The 17,044-nt window shown below is 40.5% G+C and overlaps 1 protein-coding gene across 3 annotated transcripts in view; it reads left to right on the plus strand.

Annotated features, from left to right (window-relative positions):
* The first annotated feature begins 1,002 nt into the window (after positions 1-1,002).
* lrig2 (leucine-rich repeats and immunoglobulin-like domains 2) overlaps positions 1,003-17,044 on the plus strand; it is a 73,694-nt gene continuing 57,652 nt past the window's right edge. For 2 of the 3 annotated variants that reach the window (XR_009812751.2, XM_061937655.2), the window contains exon 1: positions 3,261-3,716. Coding sequence is in view for 1 of the 3 variants with exons in the window: in XM_061937655.2 (XP_061793639.1) it covers positions 3,523-3,716 (194 nt within the window). In the remaining 2 variants the exon portion in view is untranslated. Of the gene's footprint in view, positions 1,248-3,260; positions 3,717-17,044 lie in introns of those variants that run through there. The other variant, XM_061937656.2, reaches the window with a different exon arrangement.

The following is a 17,044-nucleotide window of genomic DNA, read 5'->3' on the forward strand; positions in this document are numbered from 1 at the left end:
ATCTTCCCCCTGACCGTCTGTGCACGGAGCCACCTTTTACCTACGTGGGACTTGATGTGTTCGGTCCCTGGTCTGTCACCACGAGACGAACCCGTGGAGGTCAAGCTGAAAGCAAGAGGTGGGCAGTGCTCTTTACGTGCATGAGCACGCGTGCCGTGCACATAGAACTCATCGAATCAATGGAAACATCAAGTTTCATCAACGCTTTACGTCGATTATTTGCACTGAGAGGACCCGCAAAGCAGATTCGTTCCGACTGTGGGACAAACTTCGTTGGTGCCTGCAAGCAGTTGCACATGGTCCTTACGGATCCCAAAGAGCCCAATGTCAGGAAGTATTTGGGTGAGGAAGGGTGTACGTGGATTTTCAACCCGCCTCATTCCTCCCATATGGGGGGAGCCTGGGAACGCATGATTGGAGTCTCCAGAAGAATCCTTGACTCCATGCTTCAAGAATCCAGCCGATCTCATCTCACTCATGAAGTGTTGTCTACGCTAATGGCAGAAGTAACAGCGATCATTAACGCCAGACCACTCACACCGATCTCCTCAGACCCGGAATCTCCTTTCCTTCTGACCCCTGCTTCGCTATTGACGCAGAAGTTGTGCACTCTCCCTGCCCCTCCTGGAACGTTTGACAACAAGGACCTCTACCGCCAGCAGTGGAGGAAGGTGCAGCATCTCGCCAACACCTTTTGGCACAGATGGAGGCGTGAATACCTTCCCACACTTCAAAATCGCGACAAGTGGCAAGATGTCAAGCCTAATCTGAAGGAGGGTGACCTCGTGTTGCTCAAAGACAATCAAGCTAAGAGGAACGAGTGGCCCCTGGCTCTTGTCACAAAGACTTTCCCCGACCAGGACGGGAAGGTCAGGAAGATAGAACTCAAGGTCACAAGATCTGGATCTGCAAAGACTTTTCTGAGGCCTGTCTCTGAGACAGTCCTTCTTTTGGCAGCTAATGATACAGACTAAGTTAAGTTAGGTTTCTGTAATTTGTATCAAGCATGTTCCTACTGCAGTTCGAAATAGTGGTATAGTATTTATACCAGGCGGGGAGTGTGACGTAACATAATCAGGTAATAAGAAGGGACCTTTATTTTGAAGGCGAGTTGCTCCCTCCTCTAGTTTCCGGTAGTGTCCGCACGACAGTCAGACGCCCACTCGTTTACACACAAGACAGGTGTACGTGTTTCAGCACTCCAAGTTTGTTGTTTCTTCCCACAAAGTGCCTTGGAAACATTGTCTGTAAGTCCTGTGTCCGTTTTATTAGTGACATGAAGACGTTGTGTGTGCGTGTAAATGTAGAAATAGTACTGTGCAACGATAGCTTGTTCTACTGTTTAGCTTGTTGCTACTTAGCATGTAGCTTCTTTGCTCGCTAGCTCACTCCTCTAAGGGAGGGTGCAATGTTTGTAAATGTAAATCTTATTCATGTGTGGCTTTGAGTGTTACAGGGGCTATGTAGGGATATTTACATCACTTTATGAGCACTGTTTACATGCTATTGTATGGGCTGTGTGTGTATGTGTGAAAACATGTTATGCAGCAAACATTTATGGAAATGTAGTTATTTAGTAGTGTTTATTTGACATATAGTTTGTGTCTCTTTATACAGTTTTACAACAAAAAAGAGAAGATAACAAAAGCAAAAATACATTCAAGGAAAAGAGAAAACAAAGAAAGAAATGACCAATTAGACAAGAAGAAAGGAAAAGTGCATTCTCTGTGAAAACCACTAAAGCTTCTTAAAGATAAAGGCCTGGACTCTTTCTTCTCTTTCCTTGGGATCTTCATGTTAGCTATCTGTCAACTTGTTTACGTCACGGACACAGACACGTAGGACGGAATAATATATATATATATATATATACACACAGTATATATATATATATATATATATATGTATGTATGTATGTATGTATGTATGTATGTATATATATATATATATATATATATATATATATATATATATATATGTTTATATGTGTGTGTGTATATATGCATCTATATAGACAGTATATATGTATGTACATGTATATATATTTTTTTCTATTGTCCCTGTCTTGTCCCCACAAATTACCCCATTTGTGTACTTTTTTCTTCTTCTTTCTACCCCATCCTGTGCCTGTTCCGCTGCACCAAACAATACATACATCCAAACATTTAACAAAGTCAAAATAAGACAACTAGAGAAGTATCTTACACTTCTCTTTCATAAAATAAATCTGTACAGCGGATATGGACATCTACATCAACAATATGATTTTCCTGAGTGGCTAGAAAGGGCAGATTAAAAATATATATATAATTTTTATTTTATATTTTAATTTTCTGTATTACGGCCCGCGGGCCATATATTGGGGGCCACTGTTTTACAGTATCACTCATCCTCAATAGAAAATAAATAGTTGTATGGGATTATAATCAGGGCCCTGTGATGAGGTGGCGACTTGTCCAGGGTGTACACCGCCTTCCACCCAAATGCAGCTGAGATAAGCTCCAGCACCCCCCGCGACCCCAAAAGGGACAAGCGGTAGGAAATGGATGGATGGATGGATGGATTATAATCAGGATAAAAATATAATTACCACACCAACACCACTTCGGCGAGAAAATCCATCCCTCGCCCTGATGAGCAGCCGCTCAACCTGGACATAACGGACGTCCGGAAAACCCTGAGGGGACCAAGGACTGTTTTCACTGCTGGACTCTAGAAAGAGGTTCTGCAGCCTCCGAAGCAGATTGTAACAGCTTCTTCCCTCAGGCCGTAAGACTCTTGAACGCATCATAATTATCCCCTCAACTCCCCCCAAAATGGATTAACTCGCTGGAATAAAAAAGACAATATAACATACATCCATAAACGTGGATGCATATGAAAAAGTGCAATATATTTATCTGTACAGTAACCTATTTATTTATTTAAATATGCACCTTATTGCTTTTTTATCCTGCACTACCATGAGCTGATGTAACGAAATTTCGTTCTTATCTGTACTGTAAAGTTCACATTTGAATGACAATAAAAAGGAAGTCTAAGTCTAAGTCTAGTAATTAAATATAAACCATCATAATGAAATGTATGTATTTGTTTACTTGCATAATTTAATTCACACTATTTTATAAACTGCTGTCTTGGATTGAAATAAACATACATCTTATTTTGAAACTTTGTAATGTTTACAATATGCGAGACTACAAACTTATTGCGAGAACCAATCAGATTTATGGACTGGATTGACAAACGTGCATTTGGACCAATAGAATCGCTTTATATTTGCCAGAAAGGGGCGGTACCAAGATATCCAATGTCATCAACTAAACGCTTTTGTTGATCCATCAAGACAAGAGCGATGCGGAATAACTCGCGCGCTTATTTTAAACAACATGGACGAATAAGTTCTTCATATTGAATTGAGGTCGTTGGGATGGCGTGGAAGTAATCGCGGCGGTGGAGAAAGCGTCGGGTGTCCAGCTTAGAGTGGGAAGGAATCCCAAGTGAAGAGGTATCTGAGCCAAGATGGCGGAAGACTGGCCCCTTCCCTCGGCCTCCGTCTTCTTCATGCTCCTCCTGGGTGTGAGTGTCCGGGCCGTTGAGTCATGTCCGGCTCCTTGCTCCTGCTCAACGGGCCCAGACGGGCGCCTCGTCCTGGACTGCAACAGGAATTGGTTGTCGGCGGCTCCCTTGGATTTTCCAGAGGGCATCAGCCAAGTGTAAGTTGTTAGCCGAGTTAGCATGGACGTGCTAACCAGGATAGCATCACAACACTAACTCTTACTCTGGTGTAGTATACTTTTTTAAATTGTAATAACTCTCTATTTGGGTGTTGTTGTTTTTTTCATTTTAGTTTTTAGCGGAAGAATGTCAAACACCTTGAGGTTGTTTAACTTTAAAATGTGACTGTAAGCACTGACTGGCCACAACATTAGGTACACTTGTTCCGGCCAGTATACCTTATACCAGGGGTGTCAAACTCGTTTTCATTGGGGGCCACATCGCAGTTATGGCTGCCCTCGGAGGGCCACTTGTAACAGTGAATTATAATTATTTATTGATATATATTTTTACGTACACCGTATGAAAAATATGTAGATTTTAGAGCAGGGGTCCTCAAACTACGGCCTGCGGTCCGGATACGGCCCGCCAGCGTCCAAAATCCGGTCCGCAGGAAGTCCCAAGTTAAAAAAAAATAAATAATAATAATATTATATGTGTACAGCTCCACTAATGGACATTGGAGTGTTACTTTAGGTATACAGCTCCACTAATGAACATTGGAGTGTTACTTTCAAAGGCAAAATTAAAGTATTGCTAGAAACATTATTTTGTATGGGACTTTATTGTATTATATGTATAGTATATGTTCCAAAAAGAAAAAAAAACATAAAACACCACTAGAATTAGAGATATTACAAGTCAAAGTGATGAAGCTTAGTGTTACGCTCATGACTTGGTGTAACTAAACATTACCCTATAACATGGGTGTCAAACTCTGGCCCGCGGGCCAAATTTGGCCCGCCGTGTAATTTCAGTATCAAATTAACACTAAAGCTGGCCCGCTGATTATATATTGCAGCGGTGCCGTGGTAACACCGCATTCACCGCTAATTCTAATACTTGCCAACCCTCCCGGGAGTCTTCCAAACTTCAGTGCCCCTCCCGAAAATCATCACGTCTGCTTTTCAGCAAGTCCAACGAGTGCTGGCCCAGTCACATAACATGTGCGGCTTCTGCACGCATACACAATTGAATGCAACGCATACTTCACCAACAGCGATACAGGTTACGCTGAGGGTAGCCAAATAAAAAACTTTAACACTGTTAGAAATATACGCCACACTGTGAATCCACACCAAACAAGAATGACAAACACATTTCGGGATAACATCCGCGCCGTAACACAACATAAACACAACAGGACAAATACCCATAACCCTTTGCAGCACTAACTCTTCCGGGACGCTAAAAGGTGTGTGTGTGTGTGTGTGTGTGTGTGGGGGGGGGGGTGCGGGGGGGGTGTTGGTGGTAGCGGGGGTGTATTTTGTAGCGTCCCGGAAGAGTTAGTACTGCAAAGGATTCTGGGTATTTGTTCTGTTGTGTTTATGTTGTGTTACAGTACGGTTGTTCTCCCGAAATGTGTTTTGTCATTCTTGTTTTGGTGTGGATTCACAGTGTGGCGTATATTTCTAACAGTGTTAAAGTTTTTTATACTGGCACCCTCAGTGTGACCTGTACCGCTGTTGATAAATGATAAATAAATAAATGGGTTATACTTGTATAGCGCCTTTCTACCTTCAAGGTACTCAAAGCGCTTTGACAGTATTTCCACATTCACCCATTCACACACACATTCACACACTGATGGCGGGAGCTGCCATGCAAGGCGCTAACCAGCAGCCATCAGGAGCAAGGGGTGAAGTGTCTTGCCCAAGGACACAACGTACATGACTAGGATGGTAGAAGGTGGGGATTGAACCCCAGTAACCAGCAACACTCCGATTGCTGGCACGGCCACTCTACCAACTTCGCCACGCCGTGATGAAGTATGCGTTGCATTCACTCGTGTGTGCGTACAGAAGCCGCACATATCTTGTGACTGGGTCTGAACGATGTTAGAATGGATGAAAAGCGGACGTGACGATAGCTTGTAGAGTACGTTAAAGGCAGTGCATTTAAGGCACGCCCCCAAGACTGTGGTCCGGGTGGACGAGATATATTGACTGATGAACACCTTCGTTCGATAATGAAGGTTGCCTCAGCTCAAAGCCTGAGCCCCGACATTAATGAACTAGCATCCAAGAAAAGATGGCAGGTATCTGGCTTGGGCACATCAGATTAGATAAGTGTGTTGCAAACTGAGCAGTTTAAAGTCCTGAATGGTTGTTTTATTCATTGTTATTTTATTTTCAAATTTATTAGCCTGTGAAAAAAGTTAATGTTGATATTTACCTCAGAAGGCTGCAAATAGACAAGAGGCATTCAATTTTTATTCAAATTGTATTTGATATGCCATTGATATTTTTCAATTTTTATTATTATTATTTGAAACTCGATTTTGCATGTCACTACAAAGTTATATAAGCCTTGCTTGTTGAATATTCAATGCAAAACTTGTTTGGGTCCCTATTAAAAGGTTAATTTGTTCAACCTTGGCCCGCGGCTTTGTTCAGTTTGAAACTTTGGCCCACTCTGTATTTGAGTTTGACACCCCTGCCCTATAAGATGAAGGCAATTGCACTTTATTGATATTTGAAATGTATTCAATGTTTATAAATAGGGAAGTCCGATAATGGCTTTTTGTCGATATCCGATATTCCGATATTGTCCAACTCTTTAATTACCGATACTGATATCAACCGATACCGATATCAACCGATATATACAGTCGTGGAATTAACACATTATTATGCCTAATTTGGACAACCAGGTATGGTGAAGATAAGGTACTTTAAAAAAAATTAATAAAATAAAATAAGATAAATAAATTCAAAACATTTTGTTGAATAAAAAAGAAAGTAAAACAATATAAAAACAGTTACATAGAAACTAGTAATTAATGAAAATGAGTAAAATTACCAGTAACTGTTAAAGTTTAGTACTATTAGTGGACCAGCAGCACGCACAATCATGTGTGCTTACGGACTGTATCCCTGCGGACTGTATTGATATATATATTGATATATAATGTAGGAACCACAATATTAATAACAGAAAGAAACAACCCTTTTGTGTGAATGAGTGTGAATGGGGGAGGGAGTTTTTTTGGGTCGGTGCACTAATTGTAAGTGTATCTTGTGTTTTTTTATGTTGATTTAATAAAAATAAAAAAAAAGATACCGATAAAAAAAACAAAACGATACCGATAATTTCCGATATTACATTTTAACGCATTTATCGGCCGATAATATCGGCAGGCCAATATTATCGGACATCTCTATTTATAAATGAATATTTAAATATACTAAATGTAAAAAAGGGAATAAATATTTAAAATAAGATCATTAAATGAAATCTAGTTTGGTTACGCCATCATGAGCGCAACACAAGGTTGTAAAAGTTTCAACTACAATTCTAAATAGGATGTCAAAAGCAAACTGAAATCAAATACACACAGCTTAAAGATTGATCAATACCTATTTAAATTTAGTAATACATAAATATGATGATTTATCAAAATATAAAAGAAATATACCTGAACAGAACGCTCATGATGGTTACACCAAAAAGTAGCGCTATGAATCGCGTTTTTCCAAGTTTTTGGGGCATTTTTATGCTATTTCTTAGCATTTCCTTTTTATTATCGTTGATTTTAAATGGTCAAACTGATGCATATTATATATGCATGTCCTAGTAAACAAAAAAAAAGTCATATTTATTTTGATTGTTACATTTTGAAGTACATTTGTGCAGGTGGGTGCAAATGTACCCATTACCAGAGCTGTGCACATATATTTATATATATATATGTACCAGAGGTGTGGACTCGAGTCACATGACTTGGACTCGAGTCAGACTCGAGTCATGAATTTGATGACTTTAGACTCGACTTGACAAAATGTAAAGAGACTTGCAACTCGACTTAGACTTTAACATCAATGACTTGTGACTTCACTTGGACTTGAGCCTTTTGACTTGACATGACTTGACATGACTTGCTACTTTCCCCAAAATCCAACGCTTAAAAAGTTATTTGGGAGCGCTCCGTATTTTTCATTTTCTTCGTCTGTGTCTCTCAGCGTGTTGTTCCTGTCAGCTGGTGTGCTGTCAGTACAACAGCCAATCAAATTAGATCTACGTTGTTTTCATCACGCAGCATTCATCCAATCAAATTGCAGTACAACCACCGAACAAGTTGTCAAACAACGCAACAATTATGCCAAAGTTGGTTTCGTTCGGGTATAAAAACTACGACTTGGTCAACAAAAAACGAATTGCCGTATGGAAATCACGCAGTTCGAATATTACAGACGGAGACGCAACAACGTTCAACATTTGAAGTTGCACAAAGAAGGGTAAGTTTTGAATGTAAGATAACGTTTATTGGCTAAGTTACGTGACTTGTATTTGCTGTGTAGTTAAATCAGTGAGGCTGCAAACTCACTGCTAACGTTATAACCATAGACATCTTATAAGTAGACGCAGCATGGAGCGCTACTGCCTACTGGCGCAGTCACCCCCCTTTTTTGTCATACGTGTAGCTATGATAACAGACACATGTTTTGGCGTGTTTTAGTATTCATAGTTTGCTTAACAGTAATATAATATTCTTATATGCTATAAGTGACCAGACGTCCGAGATCAAAACTGGGATTATAATCCTAGAGAAGGGGAAAAAACGGTAAACTATTTTTAAGTTGAAGAAACAATATGATTAGGTTATATATACATCCGTATATCCTACATAAACAATGTATGAATACATTATATATCTATATATGTTAGGGACCTATAGACTGTATCTCTGTTGCTGCAGCAGCAGAGAGTTTATTCTGTCTTGACACTTTGTATTGATATTTTCTATTACATTCTTCCCTTAAATGATAATATTTGCAGTGATTGTTTTATATGTATTATTTTATGTAAGTCGCTTTGGATAAAAGCGTCTGCCAAATACTTAAACATATATAAACACCTGAAAGTCTTCATATCAGCTAAAACCACCAATCTGTTTCACTGGATTCAGAATAAAACCAAATTCTGTTTTACCCAACAATGTTAGTATTTGAATATTGTTACTTGAAGACTTATTCCTGGTTACAATTATACTGTTAAGAAAGTATTGTCTTATACTTTGCCTACAATGAGAATGCATCATAATCAGTGGCGGCTGGTGAATTTTGTTTTAGGTGGGGCTGAAAGTTTGTAAACCAAACCCTTGTAGGGGCGTCATCCTCCCCCAGAAGATTTATTTGTGATTTTCACATACAAATATTGAAGATCTTTGATCCTTCTCAACTCTGTGGTAATATTATTTTCATAAGATACAACCAATAGTACGTTAATGTTAAATCTTACTTGTGAAAAGTAATCCCCCGATTCCTATTTTCAACAGTCCGCTCATTTGAGCAGGAAAACGCTGAACACCAGCCCGGCATCTTTGTTTTCTACCTGTCAACTGTCAGTTTAGGCTGCTCGCCGGCTCCTCATCACCACTTCAAGATGGCGGCCAAATTGCTCACGTCACAGCAACCTGCGTCTACTTATAAGATGTCTATGGTTACAACGTCATTGCAAACACGGCAATCTGTTGCGTCAACTGCAGTTTGCTACCTTATTCATACTTTTTGTCAAGTGATTTTTTTTTAAGCAGGGTTGCATGAGGTACCTACACATAACGTTACGTTAGACAATGTATCACACACAGTAACGTAACTTTAGTCAATGTATCACACACAGTAACGTAACGTTAGTCAATGTATCACACACAGTAACATTACGTTAGTCAATGTATCACACACAGTAACATTACGTTAGTCAATGTATCACACACAGTAACGTAAAGTTAGACGGTGGTCAGCAGCACCGCGTATTTTAGCCACCTACAAAAAGACAAACATAGTCAAATAAAGGTCAGTTAAAATGTATACTATATTAAGAATATGTGTACATATTGCATAGGGTCCTGACATCTAAAAAGTACAACCCTGTTCATTGTTATGTTCATATATTTGTTATGTTTTTCATGTGTACGCACACATAAACACACATACAGTATGAGATGAGATCAATGAGATAAGGTAAGAACAGGATAGAAACTGCTGTGGAACTAGTTACAATGCAATATGCCATTGAAATACAATGTTAACACTTTTGTGCAAATAAGTACAGTTGCACTTGTTTTTTTCAAATGTGTTTATTCTGTAAAGGAATGAGTTACATGTTTAAAATGACTGGTTAATAGTGCTATTTTGAAGTGCAATGTCAGCACTACCTTTTTCCCTGCAATTTCAAATGCACTTGTTTTAATAAATAAATACAGCATTTTAAAAGCATACACAATCTGTGTAAATATATTAGTCTGTGGTTAAACGACTTGAAAGGACTCGAAACTCAAAATGCAGGACTTGGGACTTGACTTGAGACTTTCCAGTCTTGACTTTGGACTTGACTCAGACTTGCTCTGTCTTGACTCGGGACTTGACTCGGACTTGAGGGCAAAGACTTGAGACTTACTTGTGACTTGCAAAGCAATGACTTGGTCCCACCTCTGATATGTACTGTATATATGCAGTCGTGGTCAAACGTTTACATACACTTGTAAAGAACATAATGTCATGGTTGTCTTGAGTTTCCAATAATTTCTACAACTCTTATTTTTTTGTGATAGAGTGATTGGAGCACATACTTGTTGGTCACAAAAAGAACATCCGTCCATCCATCCACCTTCTTCCGCTTATCCGAGGTCGGGTCGCGGGGGCAGCAGCCTAAGTAGGGAAGCCCAGACTTCCCCCTCCCCAGCCACTTTGTCCAGCTCCTCCCGGGGGATCCCGAGACCTTCCCAGGCCAGCCGGGAGACATATTCTTCCCAACGTGTCCTGGGTCTTCCCCGTGGCCTCCTATCGGTCAAACGTGCCCAAAACATCTCCCTAGGGAGGCGTTCGGGTGGCATCCTGACCAGATGCCCGAACCACCTCATCTGGCTCCTCTCCATGTGGAGGAGCGGCGGCTTTACTTTGAGCTCCTCCAGGATGACAGAGCTTCCACCCTATCTCTAAGGGAGAGACCCGCCACCCGGCGGAGGAAGGTCATTTCGGCCGCTTGTACCTGTGATCAACGTTCCCTCTAAGGTGCACACCTGCGCAATTGCGCACTGCTCACGCGTCCTCTGCGCACAGCAAATCTATGCCGCGCAAAAAATCAAATCCCACTCTAAACAAAATAAACAAATTGTTTGTTTTGTATGATTTTGCAATGCAACTGTGAGTAACAGGTGACGAAAGGCGGCCACAACAGATAAAACAATGTTTCTTGTTAAGGGGGTCAAATTGCAGCGCAAAGCTACGGAAGAATAAGAAAGAATAATAATAATTAAAGCTGCAAGCAGCGTTGGTCGGGCCCACATATTTGGCTGGTGCTAGTCCTAAGTGTCCCAATACTTTTGTCCAGTTGTAGTCCTAAGTGTCCCAATACTTTTGTCCAGTTGTAGTCCTAAGTGTCCCAATACTTTTGTCCAGTGGTAGTCCTAAGTGTCCCAATACTTTTGTCTAGTGTACCTACCTTGTCTGCATTGTGTGGGCACGCTGGTGCTTCCTGCTTTTTAGCAGCCATCTCGAGACAACAGCAGCGCAGCGGCATCAGCGCAGCGGTTCTTTGAAGGGTCGTAAAATCAAAACCGGAGCAGTAATCAAAACTCTTTTGAGTTTTGGGGTTTGGTTATTTGACTAAAGAGTTTTGTTCGCCTTGACTGATGTGTGTGTCATATTTGGCGAGTTTTGAAGCATGTTAAGGGGGTCAAAGTACAGCGCAAAGCTGCGGAAGAATAATAATAATAATAATTACAGCTGCAAGCAGCGTTGGTCGGGCCCGCCTTTTGCTGGTGTTTCCTGCCTTTACCCATTCAACATATCTTTACCTGCACATTACCTACCTTCCCTGCATCCTGGGGTCACACTGGTGCTTCTTTCTTTCACCCATACAACATATCTTTACCCGCACTATACCTACCTTCTCTGCATAGTGGGGTCACGCTGGTGTTAGTAAGTGTCGCAATACTTTTGTCTAGTGTTAGTCCTAAGTGTCCAAATATTTTTGTCCAGTGTTAGTCCTAAGTGTCCCAATACTTTTGCCTAGTGTTAGTCCTAAGTGTCCCAATACTTTTGTCTACTTTTAGTCCATAAGTGTCCCAATACTTTTGCCTAGTGTTAGTCCTAAGTGTCCCAATACTTTTGTCTACTTGTAGTCCACAAGTATCCCAATACTTTTCCCTAGTGTTAGTCCTAAGTGTCCCAATACATTTGTCTAGTGTTAGTCCTAAGTGTCTCAATACTTTTGTCTAGTGTTAGCCCTAAGTGTCCCAATACTTTTGTCTATTTGTATTCCATAAGTGTCCCAATACTTTTGCCTAGGAATAGTCCTAAGTGTCCCAATGCTTTTGTCCAGTGTTAGTCCTAAGTGTCCCAATACTTTTGCCTAGGAATAGTCCTAAGTGTCCCAATGCTTTTGTCCAGTGTTAGTCCTAAGTGTCCCAATACTTTTGCCTAGTGTTAGTCCTAAGTGTCCCAATACTTTTGCCTAGTGCTCGTCCTAAGTGTCCCAATACTTTTGTCAACTGTTAGTCCTAAGTGTCCCAATACTATTGCCTAGTATTAGTCCTAAGTGTCCCAATACTTTTGCCTAGTGTTAGTCCTAAGTGTCCCAATACTTTTGTCTACTTGCAGTCCATAAGTGTCCCAATACTTTTGCCTAGTGTCAGTCCTAAGTGTCCCGATACTTTTGTCTAGTGTTAGTCCTAAGTGTCCCAAGACTTTTGTCTACTTGTAGTCTATAAGTGTCCCAATACTTTTGCCTGGTGTTAGTCCCAAGTGTCCCAATACTTGTGTCAACTTGTAGTCTGTATTGTAACGTCTATGGAGACACTTAGGACAGGAATTCCATGGGTCCCTTTATTTAGCGAAATTGTTTGTCGGCCATAACCACACCAAAACAATGTAAAATACTTTTATCTAGCAAAACAGGTCGTTGTCTACCGTACAAACCAAGCCAAAAGCAACTCTTTGTCATCTGTTATATCAACAGCAGCCCCTTGCTCTCTCTCTCTCACCTGCACCAACACATACACTATGGCAATTAGCCACTGGTGCGTTTATGGCCACACAAAAAGTTGGACAACTCCAACACTACACGTAAAGTGTACATTTCAGGTCGTTTTACTATGACTCCTCAATCAGTGTGCTTATTTTACTGTCATTTGTTAAGAATGTTATATTTTGGATATTAATCATGAAATTATGTTACAGGACTACATAATTGCTAATAAAATATTTATTTTACGGACAGAAAGTTAATAAACACTTCATCTCATGCAACATGTGAATGTTTTAAGGGGAACTAAATGTGATCTCTGAAAGGGGTACACAATCTTTCCAAAGCAGGACCCCCACCCAGGCATAAAATACTATAGTGCATAGCTGATTTACAAAAAAAACAATATCTAAGTGGACCAAATCACATCTATTAGAAAATAATCTCTTGAAATTGACAAGTCACTTGATTATAATAATAAGACATTTAAATTGTTATGTCGGGTTTGAGACAAATGTGCTGCTGGTATGATTCCACTGAATGCTCAGGGTGTTTGTGCGTTTGCTCACACACATGAAAAATTAGAGTGAACATTGCCCGTGATCTTGTCCTTTTGGTCATAACCCAAAGCTCATGACCATAGGTGAGGATGGGAACGGAGATCGACTAGTAAATTGAGAGCTTTGCCTTCCGGCTCAGCTCCAGTCAAAGTCAAAGGAACTCAGCGCAAATCTGAAAAAACGAATCATTGACTTGAACAAGTCAGGAAAGTCCCTTGGAGCCATTTAAAAGCAGCTTAAGGTCCCAAGAGCAACTGTGCAGACAATTGTTCGGAAGTATAAAGTGCATGGCACAGTTTTGTCACTGCCACAATCAAGAAGAAAACTCAAGCTATCACCTGCTGCGGAGAGAACATTGGTCAGGATGATCAAGAGTCAACCAAGCTACCAAAAAACAGGTCTGCAATGAATTGGAAGCTGCTGGAACACAGGTGTCAGTGTCCACAGTCAAGCGTGTTTTGCATGGCCATGGACTGAGAGGCTACCATGCAAGAAGGAAGCCTTTTGCTCCAGAAGCCACACCTTAAGGCTCGTCTAAAGTTTGCTGCTGATCATATGGACAAAGATAAGACCTTTTGGAGGAAAGTTCTGTGGTCAGATGAAACAAAAATGGAGCTGTTTGGCCACAATACCCAACAATATGTTTGGAGGAGAAAAGGATGAAGCCTTTAATCCCAGGAACACCAATTCCTACCGTCAAGCATGGTGGTGGTAGTATTATGCTCTGGGCCTGTTTTGCTGCCAATGGAACTGGTCTTTTACAGAGAGTATATGGGACAATGAAAAAGGAGGATTACCTCCAAATTCTTCAGGACAACCTAAAATTATCAGCCCGGAGGTTGGGTCTTGGGCGCAGTTGGGTGTTCCAACAGGACAATGACCCCAAACACACGTCAAAAGTGGTAAAGGAATGGCTAAATCAGGCTACAATGAAGGTTTTAGAATGGCCTTCTTAAATGTGTAGACAATGCTGAAGAAACAAGTCCATGTCAGAAAACCAACACATTTAGCTGAAATGCACCAATTTTGTCAAGAGGAGTGGTCAAAAATTCAAGCAGAAGCTTGCCAGAAGCTTGTGGATGGCTACCAAAAGTGCCTTATTGCAGTAAAACTTGCCAAGGGACATGTAAGCAAATATTAACATTGCTGTATGTAGGGGTGTAACGGTACACAAAAATTTTGGTTCGGTACGTACCTCGGTTCAGAGGTCACGGTTCGGTTAATTTTCGGTACAGTAAGAAAACAACAAAATATAAATTTTTTGGCTATTTATTTACCAAATGTGTAAACAATGGCTTTATCCTTTTAATATTGGGAACACTATAATAATTCTGCCCACGTTAATCAACATTAAACTGCCTCTAGTTGTTGCTCAGAGTAAATAAAATGACAACACTTTTCTTCTACATATAAAAAGTGCAACATTAAACAGTTTCATGTCAACTCATCATGCTTAATTTATTACAGCATTTGGGAAGCCTGTAGTTGATTTTTATTATGTAAGTGTTATATTTTTATCAACATGTGATAGCAGGGACCCTGCCATTCAAAACTAGGCTGCTCCATTACTAATGATTAATGTAACTATAGCTGAAAAATAGTACAATAGCAATAGGAGAGACTACACACACACACACACACCGCAAAATGAGCTAACGTTACGCTAAAAGCTAATTAGCCTTCACCTCAAGCCAGGACTGCGAGCGAGCTGAGCTGCAGTTTAAGTTTCTCGAAGTGATATTACTAGTGGATGTTACTAGTAGTTGACTGGGAGGTGTTTATTTTAATTTGGGGAGAGTACGCTGCCTGATGCTCAACTGCTGAACACTTATCTGCTCGACGCTGGAGCACTAACGACATGCGCTCTAAATACGCGCTGCTGATTGGCTGTTACCGCTTTTTGTGTAACCAATCAGATGGCTGTGTGGGTGGGACAATGCTGGGTGCTGAGACAGAGACAGAAGAAGCAAAGCAGCTTGTTAAGACTTTAGCTTAGAAACTCGTTCGGTACACCCCCGTACCGAAACGGTTCAATACAAAACACATACCGTTACACCCCTAGCTGTATGTATACTTTTGACCCAGCAGATTTGCTCACATTTTCAGTAGACCCATAATAAATTCATAAAAGAAGCAAACTTCATGAATGTTTTTTGTGAATGTGTTTGTGCTCCATTCACTCTATCACAAAAAAATAAGAGTTGTAGAAATTATTGGAAACTCAAGACAGCCATGACATTATGTTCTTTACAAGTGTATGTAAACTTTTGACCATGACTATATATATATATATATATATATATATATATATATATACACAAACCCCGTTTCCATGTGAGTCGGGAAATTGTGTTAGATGTAAATATAAACGGAATACAATGATTTGCAAATCCTTTTCAAACCATATTCAATTGAATGCACTACAAAGACAAGATATTAGATTTTCAAACTCATAAACTTTATTTTTTTTTGCAAATAATAATTAACTTTGAATTTCATGGCTGCAACACGTGCCAAAATAGTTGGGAAAGGGCATGTTCACCACTGTGTTACATGGCCTTTCCTTTTAACAACACTCAGTAAACGTTTGGGAACTGAGGAGACACATTGTTTAAGCTTCTCAGGTGGAATTCTTTCCCATTCTTGCTTGATGTACAGCTTATGTTGTTCAACAGTCCGAGGGTCTCCGTTGTGCTATTTTAGGCTTCATAATGCGCCACACATTTTCAATGGGAGACAGGTCTGGACTACAGGCAGGCCAGTCGAGTACCCGCACTCTTTTACTATGAAGCCACCTTGATGTAACACGTGGCTTGGCATTGAAATAAGCAGGGGCGTCCATGGTAACGTTGCTTGGATGGCAACATATGTTGCTCCAAAACCTGTATGGACCTTTCAGCATTAATGGTGCCTTCACAGATGTGTAAGTTACGCATGTCTTGGGCACTAATACACCCCCATACCATCACACATGCTGGCTTTTACACTTTGCGCCTATAACAATCCGGATGGTTCTTTTCTTCTTTGGTCCAGAGGACACGACGCCCACAGTTTCCAAAAACAATTTGAAATGTAAACTCGTCAGACCACAGAACACTTTTCCACTTTGTATCAGTCCATCTTAGATGAGCTCAGGCCCAGCGAAGCCGACGGCGTTTCTGGGTGTTGTTGATAAACGGTTTTCGCCTTGCATAGGAGCGTTTTAACTTGCACTTACAGATGTAGCGACCAACTGTAGTTACTGACAGTGGATTTCTGAAGTGTTCCTGAGCCCATGTGGTGATATCCTTTACACACTGATGTCGCTTGTTGATGCGGTACAGCCTGAGGGATCGAAGGTCACGGGCTTAGCTGCTTACGTGCAGTGATTTCTCCAGATTCTCTGAACCCTTTGATGATATTACGGACCGTAGATGGTCAAATCCCTAAATTCTTTGCAATAGCTGCTTGAGAAAGGTTCAACAATTTGCTCCCGCATTTGTGGACAAAGTGGTGACCCTCGCCCCATCATTGTTTGTGAATGACTGAGCATTTCATGGAATCTACTTTTATACCCAATCATGGCACCCACCTGTTCCCAATTTGCCTGTTCACCTGTGGGATGTTCCAAATAAGTGTTTGATGAGCATTCCTCAACTTTATCAGTATTTATTGCCACCCGTCCCAACTTCTTTGTCACGTGTTGCTGGCATCAAATTCTAAAGTTAATGATTATTTGCAAAAAAAAAATGTTTATCAGT

Source organism: Nerophis lumbriciformis, linkage group LG03 (genome assembly GCF_033978685.3).
Source record: "Nerophis lumbriciformis linkage group LG03, RoL_Nlum_v2.1, whole genome shotgun sequence".
Taxonomy (NCBI): Eukaryota; Metazoa; Chordata; class Actinopteri; order Syngnathiformes; family Syngnathidae; genus Nerophis; species Nerophis lumbriciformis.